Source organism: Saccopteryx bilineata, chromosome 1, assembly GCF_036850765.1.
Source record: "Saccopteryx bilineata isolate mSacBil1 chromosome 1, mSacBil1_pri_phased_curated, whole genome shotgun sequence".
Taxonomy (NCBI): Eukaryota; Metazoa; Chordata; class Mammalia; order Chiroptera; family Emballonuridae; genus Saccopteryx; species Saccopteryx bilineata.
The window spans coordinates 253,163,615-253,179,176 of NC_089490.1; the positions used below are offsets into that span (position 1 = coordinate 253,163,615).

Genomic DNA, 15,562 nt, shown 5'->3' on the forward strand with positions numbered 1-15,562 from the left:
TGATTCACTTAAAATGTTCTCATAACTTGCTCATCAGGCTGAGTGAACATGTGGTCTTCTGGTGTAGGGTGCTCTCGAGCGTCAGAGTCTATAGGCACCGAAAGGTGTGCCTGCCTCCAAAGCACAGCCGCTTTCCAACACCAACAGAACGCTGGGACACAATTGTTAGGAGCGTCTAAGGCACAAGAAGACCAAAATGTAAAAGGCAAAGGAGTAAATATTCTAGCCTCATGTTTTGACCCAAGACGCACATCTGCGACAGAAAATTCAGTTGAGGAACTGACCCTTTAATATGCATAAACTACTTCTTAGCCATTAAATGAATCAGTTAAACAACTTTTAACAATTTAATGAAATCATAAGTGGACGCGGAGCAGCTGTCTTGCTTTTTTTTTATTGAACAATCAGAAACTTGTCCTTTTAAAACAAATTCTAACAGCTTATTCAGTTTACATTCAAAAACCCTTCGACACACACGTTTGCAACTCTGTTGGCAAACTTTGAGAATAAAATATAGGTAAATATTGAAATAGTTCTTAAATAAGTCTTTCCTCCAAATAAAATACTTCTGCAAATATTTCCTACCAAAATCTAGTACAACAGTGCCGATTGTGCTCAGACCCTCCCAGTGTACTTACAAGTCTGCTTTGTCAACTAAGTTTAAAGGGGAAAAATACAAAAATGAACTGTTTTTAACCTGACACTTCCTGCTGAAAATAGACTCTTCTCCCAACCTCCTTAAAGGCAATTCTCTACTTTAAACCTCATTGAAGTTGCCGTACTTACTTTTAAATACATTCCCTCTGTTCACCATTTTTTCGACATTTTAAAGATCTAATCAGTCAATTTTTCTAGGTTTCTCTTATGCTTGTCACTGTAATGTCACTATAATTATTAACAACAAATTTTCCATGCCTTGGATCTTTGAAATCACATGGAGTCACACCCTGATTCTAACCATTTTTTAAAAAAATAATAGCATGTTCATTTTCTCAAGAGGGCAATAAAGATAGAAGTGGAGGATGCCTCGTACTAACAATTGTCTACAAAAATATATAAATACCTCCACACCTTCCCCAAGTGGGCAACATACTTCCTAGCCCTCTCCACCTGAGCTGGCACTCTTGAAAACCATTTCTGTCCAGAGTCATCCTTTGGATACAGCAACCCACGAGCTACGAGAGCAGCCCTGTGGCGACCAGCCTCAACTCCAGGCTCCTCCTCACACTCCCACAGGCTTCTGACACTCCACTTCCTTCAGGGATAATTTTGCTTTGATTTTTCCCAAAGTGGAAAAAAAAGCACAATTAAATTCTATTGATGCTATTATAACAAGGAAGACCTAAATATCATATTCTTCCCCACACTCCACCCCCAATTCTTGCTCAGAACTCTTCCTCCACCCACATCCCAATGACAATACACATCTGACTCAAAGAGCCTTGGACTCATTGTGGGTTTCAGCTTTGGCTGGATTCCTCATGGGCTGACCTTGTCTACATTTACCTAAATTGCATCTTGAGTTTTTCAGGATCACTACAAATACAAATCTATATGCATTTAAATATTTAATAGATAAAACCTAAGTATTCGGTCATGTGCATTTTATGGATTGTTAGTAGCCTATGGTTGTGGGGTGTTTTTTTGGGGTTTTTTTTTCTGGACCCACCCCAGAATCCTACTTGGTCTCCAAAAAATTACACATCCGCATGCTATAGTCTAAACAGTTCCTAAAATGTTGGCTGCGTGCTGGATGATGGTTAAAACAGTCTTCACTGGGGAACCGCACCAGGGTCAGCGTGGACTTCGCCTCTTGGTAACCGGGGGCCGGGAAGCGCTCTCCTTCACAAGCTCCTGCCGCACAGCATTGCCATCCCCAGACGCTGCATCATGCTCTGAGATAGAAGGGATACCAATTATGTCCAACTGTTTAGAACGCCAGAGTCAAGGGCAGTTTGCCTTGCGTTTGTACTACGACGGGTTTACCATGAAATCGTGAATAGATTCGAGTCTGTGCTGACTGTATTCACCTGTTCCCTACCAATTAGCACTCCCCACCAAAGAGAGCATCCCCTTGGATTGTTTCTCTTCATACACCCGACACCATCTGACACATGCATTTTTCTCTTTGCTGTATTATCTCACGCCAGCTTCATGAAGGCAGTGCCTGGAACACAGTAGGCACTTAAGAGATGCTATAGAGATAGATCTCTAAGTAAAATTGTTATGCCATCTGGCATGAAGAGGGACTGGCTTCTTGAAGTGGCCGCAGAAGGAAGGAGGCAGACCAAAGGGCGAGTTTCTATCATGATTAGTCTTGCTCTCCTAAGGAAAAAGTTTGCAACACTCGGAATTCTCTAAAAATGAAACTTTTCTGCTTCTAAGAGCCGCGAGGTGCATCTGCCACGGCAGCACACATCCTGAAATGGAATATGTAAGATTCGTGCAGCTAGACACAGACGAGTGTAAAGACATGAAACGTTCCAGATGGTACCACCCTCCCCTGCCCCCAAAAACGTTGTTCATGACTTCCCAGTCTTGGAAAGTTGGAAAGCTCACTACCAGAGAGAGAGAGAGAGGGAGAGAGGGAGAGAACAAATGAAGAGAGGAAGCCAGGAGGCTCATTTGCCAAGCGTGTTGTAGCCAACAGATAGAAAATCAGAAAAGAAAGCTCATATCATCAAGGTCTGGAAGGGACCCTGGGAGGCCCCTATGCTGATGAGCCTCGCAGCCCTTCATAAACACTGGGCCCAAGCAGGTCTGTGCAGACAGATGATGTGAAGCCCAGGCAGGACTGTGGTCCCAACCCGCGTCCTGTGAACCCCAGCACATGAACCCCAGAGAGTCCGAGGCAGAATGCACAGCCAAATGCAGGGCTCCTGGAGGCCTCCCACGAGGCCTTTAGGGGGGTCCACTCTCCACTCTGCACCTGACTAGGGCGCACGAAGGTTACACAGCTGATCATCTTTTGTCACTCTTTTGGCTAAAGCAAGGACACACCTTCGGTCAGAAAACACTTTTTTTTTTTCATAAATGTCTAATAAGAATCTTGATACCTAATTTGGGGAGAGAAATATTTTTTGTGTAGCCTGTAATGTCACTTCCAACTAGCAAAACGTCTGTTTCCAAGGCCTCGGTCTCTACAGAGGTGAAGATATTTGCGGAATCTACGAGAAAACGAGGGAAAGAGGTGGCACGAGTCCCGTCCCGGCCGGCCGCTGTGCGCAGAGCAGGAACAGAGGGGAGGCTGCAAGAGGCGCTCCCTGGCCACTGAGGTCCATTCCAGGGGAGCTCGTGTGGCCGCGCACACCCATCCCAGACACCACCCGAGATCCGTGAGGGCATCATTTCTCTCGTGGTGGAAAAAGTGTAGGTGCAACCTTAAACAAGTAAAAAAGGATATGACAGTTGTTTCTTCCTTTCTTTTCAGCCTTCAGTTTTAAGACAGCACACTAAGATAAAAGAAGCTGCAGGCGTTTGCTGCTGTTAGCTATGCTGATGGGGGAGGGGGACCTGCAACACAGACATTCAAATCTTTTAAAAATCCCAGGTCTCAGGGCATAGCTTGGCGGTGCAGGCTCTGCAGGGACATGAGTGATGCGGGTAACTGTTCTGGAGCTATATAGAGGTGGGGGCTACTCTATGTTGTGAATATACTAAGTGTCACTGAACTGTGCACTTTAAAATGATTCATTTTCTGTTATGTAAATAGCAACCCAATTTAAAAAATTGTAGGTCTTAAAATTCAATCTTCCTCCTTTTTGCTTTTCAAGTTCTATAGAGACAACTCCTAAGCATTTATAATGTTTACACTGAGCTCAATTTCCTGATCAAATATTCACAGTTACTCGCAGATTTTAAAAAAGGGTTCTCATTTTAAATTAATGTTTAAAGGTGCAGCCATACTTAAAAATAATAACTCACTCAAGAAGCTCAGTATTTCCCCTTTATCTTAATGTACTCAATTATACCCACACATAAGAAGAACACAGCACTGGGAAATCAGCACATCTGCTAAATATTTCAAATCTCAATTCAGTTGAACTGCCAAGGACCAGAAAAAATAATTAAGTTAAATAAATTTGGACTGTCAAGTGTTTATATACAAGGGGAGAAAAAATGTGTTGTTTATTACTCGTAGAAGTAAGTTGCTGCGGCCACACGTTGTTTTAAACGAGAGACGTCTCATTCAGTGACTCTTTCCTGGACTGGCCGTTGACTCAACAAGATAAAAAGGGGTGCAGAGTGCCATCTTCTGTGCGTTCTCACAAACAGCTGTCTAAGGAATGCTCGGGGATCACTACAATTTTATTCAAAGGATTAGAGATAATTCCCAAATTTCAGTCACAGATACTATCTCTTTATCATCTCCAAAATCCATAAGAAAAACACATGGTTGGAATTATTCCATTTAAATGCTTCCATTTGGTTAAAAAGAAATGTTTTATATTTTCTATCTTGGCTCTCAAATCTTACCCAATAAATTCCTCAGCGTACAGTTTCTACGGGAAGTTGGGAGGAGAGAAGTGGCTTTGTCTAGTGCGCATATAAAACAGATCACTGATGGATGTAAAGAACTTTCATATGTCTTAGTTGGGTTGTTATTTTATTACCATTTTTGTGGGGAGATTTTGGTAATTAATCTTATTTAGCCTTCAAAAAAACTGGGTAAATTTTAGGAGCATGATGTAATCTTCAAATTTACTAATAAGATCTTAAAAAAAAAAAAAAAAACAAGCCAACTGAACACCACCCACTTCCCCCTTAGCAAAATAAAGTAAACAAAATCATTCAGACCAACATCTTAACCAACGCGTTGGTGATGTTTAAGTTAACCGACTGAACATGAGATGATCTCCCCCATGTTTACACCAAAATCAGTTCTCACCTGTGTGGGAAACAAGCCTGTTGGATGCCGTGGCTAGTGAATACTGGAAGAAGGAAAATTTCAGACACTTGCCAGTCACCCGGTCACAGATGCCCAGCGGACAGATGCAGGTCTCTTTGCAGTCCATCCCGAAGGTGCCGTAGGGGCAGTCTGCGGGCAGAAAGCAGGCTTAGAGAGGGTGCGGCTCCCTGTGTGTCTGCCTCCAACCTAACAGCCGCGGGATGTGATCAAACCTCATATATCATGACTGTAAGATAAAACCCAATTCCCCCCAACCAAAAAAAAATGACTCTGAAAGTTGAAACCTGAAGTCACAAATGTGAAACCTAATGAACAAAATAAACACACACAATAGAAACAAACTCAGAGACAGAAAACAGACTCTGACAGTGTCAGAGAGGAAGGGGCTGGGGCTAGGTGACACAGGTGAAGGGGTTCAACAAAGGAAAACAAAACAAAACACAGACACAGACATCAGTATGGTGATGGGGGCGGGGGCGGGGGCGAGGGGGGAGGGGAAGGGGGAGCTAAAAGAGGGTGAAAGGGGTTAAATGGTGATCAGGGAGACTAGACTATGGGTACTGAATACAATATTCAGATGATGTGTTATAGAATTGTACACTTGAAACCTATATAGTTTATTAATCAGTGTCACCCCAATAAATTCAATAATAATACATATATTTTTTAAATGTGAAATCACAGACGAAGACTAGAGGACACCTTGGACATTAAGTCTTGCTGTGACATTTAGCTAGGGACAGCTACATGTACCCAATACCCTTGAACCAGTCTTAATCACATCTTCTGCTTAAATACCAGAAGATGGGTGTTCTCTTAAACACCTGTTCTCACAGGCTACCCTGTGACAGCTCACTGAAGGTGGGCGATGGAACAGACACATGCCTCAGCTCCTCAACAGGTTAAAACAGGGGGTACTGTCTTTGAATCCAATGTCTTCACAGGCAGTTTACTCTCTCCAATGTATAGGAAAGAGCTTCCAACTAGCCAGAGGGCTGTCATCCTGGCTTTCCATGAAAAATCAACTTTCAGTCTGCTCCAACAGTATCAAGTTTATTGTCGAAATGTCAGCACAATTGACCTAACTCCCCTAGGTGCTGAGACACTTCACTCGCTGCACCCTCTGTGAAGCTAAGAGGCAATACACGAAATGAGCAAGCAAGCTGAGAATTTATTTATATACCTACCTAAGTCTGAAAGCTTTTAGAGCTTCAATGATCTCCTACTTAGACAAAAGCACACAAAATTGAGAAAAAGAAGACAAATCCGTGTATTAAACGTGTGTGGTTTTTATGAGACAGATGGCATCTAAACACTGCCAAGCATAGTAGAGGGAGAATATTTATTTTCTTGGCATGTGACTGTCCTTGTAAAGGTACAATCACATGTGGGTAGAGAAACAAGGTGGGGAGCAGTTGAGACTTTCATAACCTGTTATTCCATAGACTGATCAAGAGAGATATAAATAAAACATTTTTGAAAGAGATGTAGGCTTACTCTTTACAGCACCCATTGGACTGCAGAGGAGCCTGGTTTTAAGCACTGGTCCCTCTGCTGGGAAGAGGGTTCCTTCGAGAGGATGCTGAGGAACCCGCTTGCAGGAAAGCACTCAGGACTGGGATTTGGCTGTGTCTCCAAGTGATGCCAGAAACTGAAATGTTAGCCAGACTCTCAGTGATGCTTCTATTGTATCCCCTGGGTAGATGTGGTAGACATTCAATAAATAGGTGTTCGGTAGCTGATTGTTACCTGGGCAAACACAATGCCAGACACACAGCTATTTAGAAAACATCTGATATGCAGCTGATGTGGAGAGCTCTCCTGAGAATTTTCTGTAATGAGGCTGAAGGTGGGAGTTTGCCGATAGCAAAATAGAATGCCTCTTTCTGCCAGTGCTGAGGCTCATGCAGGCTGCTCACCGTCTCCAGCAGGGAGGTGAATGTGCCAACCAGACGGGCTGGCAGTCTAAAGGATGCCAGGAAGAGCAACCCAAAATATCTTTTGGAAACACCTCTCGCTCATCGCTACCTCAGTCCTTCAGTGGAATACGAGAGTGCTGAGGACTCTGGGTGCCTTAACATCTTGTGTCTCTGCCCATGTGCAATGGTTCATTGACAATCACGTTTACAGAGAAGTTTTATGCCAAGAGTAAAAGCAATCTGCTGCATATACTTGCCGAATCCTAAGTATAATTGTGCTAACCGCTTCCTCTCCAATTTCCTTATGTGAAGTACTATGTTCTTGGCTGATAAGCCCTGTAATTTACAGAAAATGCAGACCCTAGACAGCTGAAAGAAATGGTTGTGAATGCTCACCAAAGAAAAGCTTTACTTGTTGTTCTCCCCTTTCCTGGTTATAAACAAAAATAAACGAAGCAAAAAATAAATAAATTCTCCTCGTAGTTCTAGATTGTGTTTTCTAACCTGGAGTATGTTTTGTGGATTAAAAGGTGATGAATTTGTAAAATATTTGTTAAAAAGGTAGAATTAATGAGTTAGCTCTTACTGTGTGATTATCAGTCAGAAAAGCATGCAAGTGTATTAAATACATAAAATATAAGAATTATTTATATTGAATGAGGTGAAATGAGGTTTCTTTCATACTTTAGGGTGCCCTCTTCCAAGAATGTGAGTCGTTCTGACGGATGACTTAAGCCCCCTTGCTTCACAAAGTACATATCCCAGTCCCTTTAATAATTTTAAAAGTTTCCTTGTATTATAAAACTGATGAACAGGGCTATGTTACATCTTAATAATAGTTCTTAATGATGAGATCATGAAGTATCCATACAGGGTATTTTAAAATCATCATTCTCTTGACTTTGATTTTGACTCTCAACATTTAAAAAATGTTAAACATCTTAAACTACTATCATTAAGTTTGAAATTGGTTCTACAAATACTTAACTGCATTGTTCAACTATAATCAACCTCATGAAGTTTCTCTTTTGAATCTGTAAAACTGCCAACCTCATTCTTCACAGACCTCCAATTTTAATTTTTCTTTTACTATTCTTTTTGCTTGTTTGACACCCTCTGCTATTTTTTTCTAGGTGACCAAAACCTTACTAAGGTGAAATGAGGTTTCTTTCACACTTCAGGGTGCCCTCTTCCAAGAACGTGAGTCGTTCTGACTGATGACTTAAGCCCCCCTTGCTTCACAAAGTACATCAGTGCTGACAAGAAATATTTGGTCTTGAGAGACGCTCTCCACCCTGTGGACCCTTTAAAAATCAAAGAGTCGCCAAATCCCAAGGCTTAGACAGCATTCCCAGAGGTTATCTAGGGCCGACCTCTGTGATCACTGCTTGCAGGGGAGAGAGAGCCTACCCTCCCCATAAAGACTACCTGTCAAGTTTCTGAAGTTTCCCAGAAAAGAAGGCAGCACAGTCCTCCTTTGCAAACTTTTCTGTGAAATCTTCCAAACACCATGAGAGAAATGCTGCGTTTCCCTCTGTGCCACGGGGGGGGGGGGGGGGGGGGGGGGGGGGGGGGTCAGCTGCTATCTGCTGAGGCATCCTCTGTCTCCCTGTGACAACACCTGCGGGGGCCTTGTCCCTAACCCACGTGCATCTCCCCCTCTGGTCATTGGGAGAGGCTCCTCACCTCCTCCCCTGGCTCACTACAACCTGCCATGTGCCCGGGGGGGGGGGGGGGGGGGGGGAGCAGGGAGAAGCCAGAGTCCTGCTTTACCTTTGCAGATACCATACTCATCCCCGAAATCGTCCTCATCGCTGTAGAACTGACACCTCAGCCCTGGGCCACACTTGACGCCATCCATGCCCGAAACGGTGCGGTAGCAGATCTCGCCCCGGCCGGCCGCACACACCCGGCAGCAGCCGCAGTCGTCCAGCACCGTCCTCCTGCAGCGCACGCTGTTGCACGCGGCGCTGTTACAGCGCTCGGGGCAGTCCACCGCATACTTGCTGCTGCTCCAGGTGGTGGCCAGGTGCGCAGGGACCAGGAGCATGGCCAGCAGCAGCAGGCTGGTCGGCATGGTCCCCTGTGGGCTTGGTCGGCTGCGGCTGGTCTTTACCGGTGGGCAGCCGCCGTCCAAAGTGGTAGCCAAGCCCTGGCCCTGACACGTGGGTGAGTTTTATACGCAGGCCTGCCCGCAGGCCACCCCGTGTCTGTCCGTCACCGGTTTTCTCCCAGCCAGCGGCAGCTCCGTCCCCTGCCAGGCCCTCTTGTTAGTTTACGAAATCCAGGATGAAGGGCTAGATCCGCACGCCGCTGCCATCCAGGAATTGAAAATCCCACGCTGATGTCATCTGTTATGTTTAGATGGTTTTGTTTTGCACGAGGAGTGAAAAACTCACATCCGTCTCACGAGCTCAAGGACGTCTGTCTGCGAAGGAGGGGACCAAGGGGGTCGACAGCCCTCCTCCCAGGACCAGGATTGTTCTGACAGGCATCTCCCTGGGCTGCAGCTTTGTCTCTGAGGCTCTGTGGCCGGAGGAAAATGATAGCGCCATGAATCATCAGCACCGAAGAAGCTCCTTTGAAAAAGTAAATAAACATTTGGTATTTCCCCTCAATAAATAGCTATGAGATCACTCAGGGAAAAAAAGAAAGGGTTATATTGTGCCTTTTCAATACCTAGAAGGAAGAAAATATTTTGAAAGGGACTTCTTTTTTTTTTTTTAAGACCCTCTCTTCCTTCCTCCCACCCCTTTCCTCAAATGTTCTTTCTAAAAACAATGCGTATCACACACATCTGAGTTTATCGTATGTGTAACTGTGTTTCTAGTACAAGGTGGCGTTGCCGCTGAGAGCTTCCCTTTGGGACCACAAAAGAGGTAAGATGCGGCAGACCCTGTTTCTGGGTTTCGCCACCCTGGAAAAACTTATCAGTTAGACTTCTGCTGACCCAAAACTCCCTGGGGAGAAGGCTCATCCATCACTGCATCTTCGCTTGTCCAATGACGGAGCCCCCTGGAGACCTTCCCCTCACCTCCTGGCATTGATCAGATCCCTCGCTGAAACCACCAGACAAGGCAGCCAGCCCAAGGAAACAAATGAGCCGGCAGGGACATCAGACTGTGGCCCAGAGAGACATGTTACGGGGAAGGGAAAATATTAACCATCGGGGAACAAGCTCTTCAAGCTATTGGGAAGTCGGGGGCAGGAGTCACAGGGCCTGGAACCTGCTGGGGAAGATGGAGCAGTCCCCTTAATGTGAAGCAAGGTTTGTGGGGCCAAAAAAGTATGGTCAAAGAGGAGTGAGGAGTGGATTCCAAGTCCTCCCCTCCCCCATCAAGATAGATACAAACTCACTGTCATTTAGTAAGCAACCCCATAAAGCTTGATGACTCTTGGTCTATCTCACATTTGCTGTGAGCAGCCACGGGATTTCTCTGAGCCTCGGCCTCTTCTTTTGAGAATTGTGACATCAGGCTAGCTCAGTGGTTGGCAAACCACGGCTCGCGAGCCACATGTGGCTCTTTGGCCCCTTGAGTGTGGCTCTTTGGCCAGCTTAGGAGTACCCTAATTAAGTTAATAACAATGTACCTACCTATATAGTTTAAGTTTAAAAAATTTGGCTCTCAAAAGAAATTTCAATCATTGTACTGTTAATATTTAGCTCTGTTGACTAATGAGTTTGCCGACACTGGGCTAGCTGATCTCCAAAATTCTTGTCCCCTCTAGAAGATGAGGTAGAGACTTATGTATGTGACTTGTTAGGTTCACCTTTGAAAAAGCAATGTTAGCAGGATGGGTGGGTAAAGTCCAGGCTACAGGGAATCAAGTTCCTTTGCCTGGGAAATGAAGGCAAGAGTTTGAGCTTTCAAATTTCCCAAGTTTTCCGTGACAATCCAATTTGAAATATTCTATCATCGTCTCCCCAGAAGAAAACACATACTTAGCAAATGGCACTCTGATTTATTGTTCCCAACAGTGGGGAACACTCACTGAGTACACAATAGGAGACACATCATTCTGAAATATCTTGCATATCTATTAACTGCCTTGCCCCTCACTCATTGTGCTTTTGTTTTTATTTGTCTCCAGGTATATTAGATTTCTTTCTTGATCTCATTGTTAACCCCTTCATTTTTAGTACCTTACTTAGTAGGTACTATTATCATACCCGTTTTATAGATGACAGAACTGAGTCAAGACGAAGTTAAATAACTTTCCCATGTACCCCATAATTTCCAGTTCAGCTTGAATCATGTCAGTCTGAGCCAAAGCCACATACATTACCACACAATCATGCTCCCATGGCCAGTGGTTCCCAAGGCCTAGTTCACAAGCTAGGATGATCCTGGAAAATGTTTCGTCTTTCAGCTTTGCTGAATACCACTCACAGAGGAGAGAGCAGTTCATTGGTATCACAGTTAATAATGACACCTAACCATTACAGAAATCTTACTATGTTTCAGATACCATCCTGAGCATTTCAACTGCATTGCATTATTTAACTTTCAAAACAACCTTGTGATCTAGGTATAGTCTTTTTTTCATTTTTTAATTACAGTTGACAATGTTATTTTCCTATTGATTGCACCATTCTTCCAGGTGTACAGCATAGAGGTTAGACATTTGTGTAATTTAGGAAGCGATCCCCTGATATTTCAAGTATACTAAGTACCCACCTGGCACCATACATACTTATTACAATATTTTTTACCATATTCCCTGTACTGTACTTTAAGTCTCCGTGACTATTTTGTAACTACCAATCTCAATCTCTTCATTTATTTTTCACCCAGCCCCCTGCTTTCTCCTGTTTGATCTCTGTATCTGTGTCTCTTTCAATTTTGTTTGTTTGTTTATTCTGGTTTTGAGGTCCCATATATAAGTGAAATCATACGGTATTTTACTTTCTCTGTCTGACTTATTTCACTTAGCATAACACCCTCTAGGTCTGTCCACGTTGTTGCAAATGGTAAGGTTTCATTCTTTTTATGGCTGAGAAATGTTTCATTGTATATATGTACCACATCTTCTTTATTCAATTGTTAATTGATGGGCACTTAGGTTGCTTCCATATCTTGGCTATTGTAAATAATGCTGCAATGAACATAGGGGTGCACATATCTTTTTGAATTAGTGCTTTGAATTAAAGTATTGTTGAATTTGGTTTGCAAATATTTTCTTGAGGACTTTAACATCTATGTTCATCAGGGATATTGGCCCATAATTTTCTTTCTTTATAGTGTCTTCGTCTAGGTTTGGAATCATGGTAATGCTAGTCTTGTAAAATGAGTCTGGGAGTCGTCCCTCCTCTTGAACTTTTTGGAATAGTTTGAGAAGTATAGGTGTTAATTTCTTTTTTAAATGTTTGCTAAAATTTACCTGTAAACTTATCCAGTCCAGGAATTTTGTTTTGAAGGAGCTTTTTAATTACTGATTTAATTTTGTCAGTAGTCATCAGTCTGTTTACATTTTCTGTTTCTTCCTGACTCAGTCTTGAAAGATTGTATTTTTCTAAGAACTTAACCATTTCTTCCAGATTGTCCAGTTTATTGGCATACAATTGTTCATAGTACTTTCTAATAATCCTTTGTATTTTGGTGGGGTTGGTTGTTGCTTCTCTTTCATTTCTGATTTTATTTGGATCCTCTCTCTTTTTCTCTTGGCAAGTCAGTTAAAGATATATCAATCTTGTTTATCTTTTCAAAGAATTAGCTCTTAGTTTTATTGATCTTTTATCTTTTATAGATTCTATTTTGTTTATTCCTGCTCTAGATTTTCTTATTTCATTCCTTCTACTCACTTTGGGCCTTCCTTGTTGTTCTTTTTCTAGTTCCATTGGGTATAGAATTAAATTGTTTGAAATTTTTCTTGTTTCTTGAGGTAAGCCTATATTGCTATGCATTTCCTCTTAGGACTGTTTTTGCTATGTTTCACAGATTTTCAGTCATTGTGTTTTTGTTTTTATTTGTCTTCAGGTATATTTGACTTCTTCCTTGATATCATTATTAACCTATTCATTTTTTAGCAACATGTTATTTAGCCATGTATGTCTGTGTTTTTTTGGGTGGGGGGAGTTCTTGTAATTTTATGTGTAGTTTCATACCATTGGACTCAGAGAAGATGCTTGTTATAATTTCAATCTTTTTAAATTTATTGAGACTTGTTCTGTGCCCTAACATATGGTCTATCCTGGAAAATGTTCCATATGCACTTGAAAAGAATGTTTATTCTGCTGCTTTGGAATGAAATATTCTAAAATTATCAATTAACTCCATCTGATCTAGTGCGTCATTTAAGGCAGCTGTTTTCTTATGAATTTTCTGTTTGAAATACTTATCCATTGTTTACAATAGCCAAAATCTGGAAACAGCCCAAGTGTTCGTCAGTGGACAAGTGAATTAAAAAGCTGTGGTACATATATACAATGGAATAGTGTGCAGTCATGATAAAAAGAGTATCTTACCTTTTGTGACAGCATGGATGGAGCTGGAGACTATTATGCTAAGTGAAATAAGCTAGGTAGAGAAAGACAAATATCTATGATCTCATTTATATGTGAAATCTAAGGAACAAGGTGAACTGAAGAACAAAATAGAGGCAGAGGCAAGGTCACAGGGACCAGAGGGACAGCTGTCAGAGGGAAGGGGCATGAGGGGATGGGATCGGAAAAGGTGAAGGGATTAGTGAAATTATCTTTATTATATGCAGCTTAAGTGTCTGTTTGTCGCCGATAGCTTATTGGTTGCTTGCGTAACTGTACTAGCCAATGGGGTGAAGTTGCCATGGCTGAACACAAATTGAGCGGGTCAGGGGGAAGGTGAACATTTGTTTGCATTGGCAATCATCTGCTTTTGAAACAATTTAAGGCTGAACGCAAATTGAGCATGTCAGGGGGAAGGTGAACATTTGTTTGCATTGGCAATCATCTGTTTTACATAAAAACTACGTCTTAACGTAATTTCTTTTAAGAATGCCTTCTAGAAAATACAGCACTGAAGAGGAGAGAAAAGGAGCTAAAGCTGCACAAAAATGGCTTTCTCGACAAAAAGAAACCACTGAGCAGAGAAAGACAAGGCTTGCTTCAGTTGCAGAGCAAATGCGTCTTTCTCGGCAAAATGAGACTGATGAGCATAGAGAAACAAGGCTTGCCTCAGATGCAAGACAAAAAAGCCTGTCTTGACAAAATGAGTCCCTTGAACAAAGGCAGGAGAGAAATGCAAAAAAACGACAGAGTAATGCTGACCAAAACACAAAAAGGATTAAAACAGTTTCAAATGGAGAAACTTTAATTTTTGAGCATTCCTCTGGTGACATGAATATTAAATGTGAACACTGTCAGTTCTTAAACTTCAAGTTAGAAACTAATCGATTTGACTGTGGCAAGAAAGGATTTTCTCAATGTTGCTAGTACGGAAACATTGTAGTTCCACTAATTGAGAATTATCCACCACTCTTGAATAAATTATTAACTAATCAGCATCCAAATAGCAAACAGTACATGGATAGCATTCGATCCATTAATAGTTCGTTTGCTTTTGCGTCCATGGGAAACAAACCAATTGACTTGCCTGGACCAGGACTTTATTGCTTTCGACTTCATGGTCAAGTTTACCATCAAACTGGAACTTTGCATCCTTCTGACGGGAAAAGAAAGTTTGCTCAATTATATATACTTGATCCCTCAGAAGCCAGTTTGGCACATTTAGAATGGAATAAAAGAGTTCCTGAGACCTTATTTAATGAAATGGGGGAATTATTTCAAGACATTAACCCATTTGCTACTGCATATAAAATGATGCACGAAGTTGAAATAAAGTTGGCCTCTAATGCTATAGCAAGCAATGAGCCAGCAATCAGCATTGCCATGACCATCAATAAGTCTCAGGGCCAAATGCTTAAGCGTGTTGGCATTTTTTTACCTGAGCCTGCGTTTGGACACGGTCAACTTTATGTTGCCTGTTCAAGAGTTCATGAAAGAATGGACGTAAAATTAAAAATAATTGATGGTCCTCTGCAAGGCGAGCTTAAAAATGATGGAAAGATCTACACAAGAAATGTTGTGTACAAAGAGATCTTTGACATGTGAATTAACATTTTATTATTTAAATCACCTTTATTTATTGAGCTAGCAGTGGCTCTTAAGAAATGTACCACCAATGGTTTCCTTCACTGCACTCTACTTTAAGCAATTAAGCAAGTAGAAGGGGGAAACCCCATGGGGCACTAAGCAAAGGGGCGTCCTCGCCACCTGCCCTGGGTAATTCAGTTTGAATTAGCAGACACCTTTGCACAAATCATTTTAATTACAATTTATAATATCTAGAACAGCGGTCATTTCATATGACCACCGGGCTTTCTAGTATATACATAACACAGAGATATAGCTAACAGGACAGCAAATCCCAGAGGGAGGGGGTAGGAATTAGGACGAGGGGAGCAAAAGGGGTGTAAATAAGGACAGGGGGTGGGGTAAAGGAGTTATATTTAGTGGGACACTTGAATTCATGTTAATACAATAAATTAAAATTAATAATAAATAAATAACTTATCCATTGATGATAATGGGGTGTTAACATCCCCTGATATGACTGTATTACTGTTGATTTCTTCCTTTATGTCCACCAATATCTGCTTTATATATTTATATATTCCTATGTGCATAAACATTTACAAGGGTTGTAGCCCCTTGTTGGATTGATCCCTTTATCATTACATAAGCTCCTTCTTTGTC

General features: G+C 42.0%; 1 protein-coding gene across 1 annotated transcript; it reads right to left on the reverse strand.

The window, feature by feature from the left end:
• Positions 1-334: 334 nt before the first annotated feature.
• ESM1 (endothelial cell specific molecule 1) lies at positions 335-9,275 on the reverse strand. Its single transcript, XM_066253553.1, has 3 exons — positions 8,602-9,275; positions 4,889-5,038; positions 335-1,895 (listed from the first exon to the last, which is right to left on the reverse strand). Exons 1-3 carry the CDS (start codon positions 8,903-8,905, stop codon positions 1,795-1,797), a joined length of 555 nt encoding a protein of 184 aa, XP_066109650.1. The 5' UTR covers positions 8,906-9,275; the 3' UTR covers positions 335-1,794.
• Between the last annotated feature and the right edge of the window lie 6,287 nt (positions 9,276-15,562).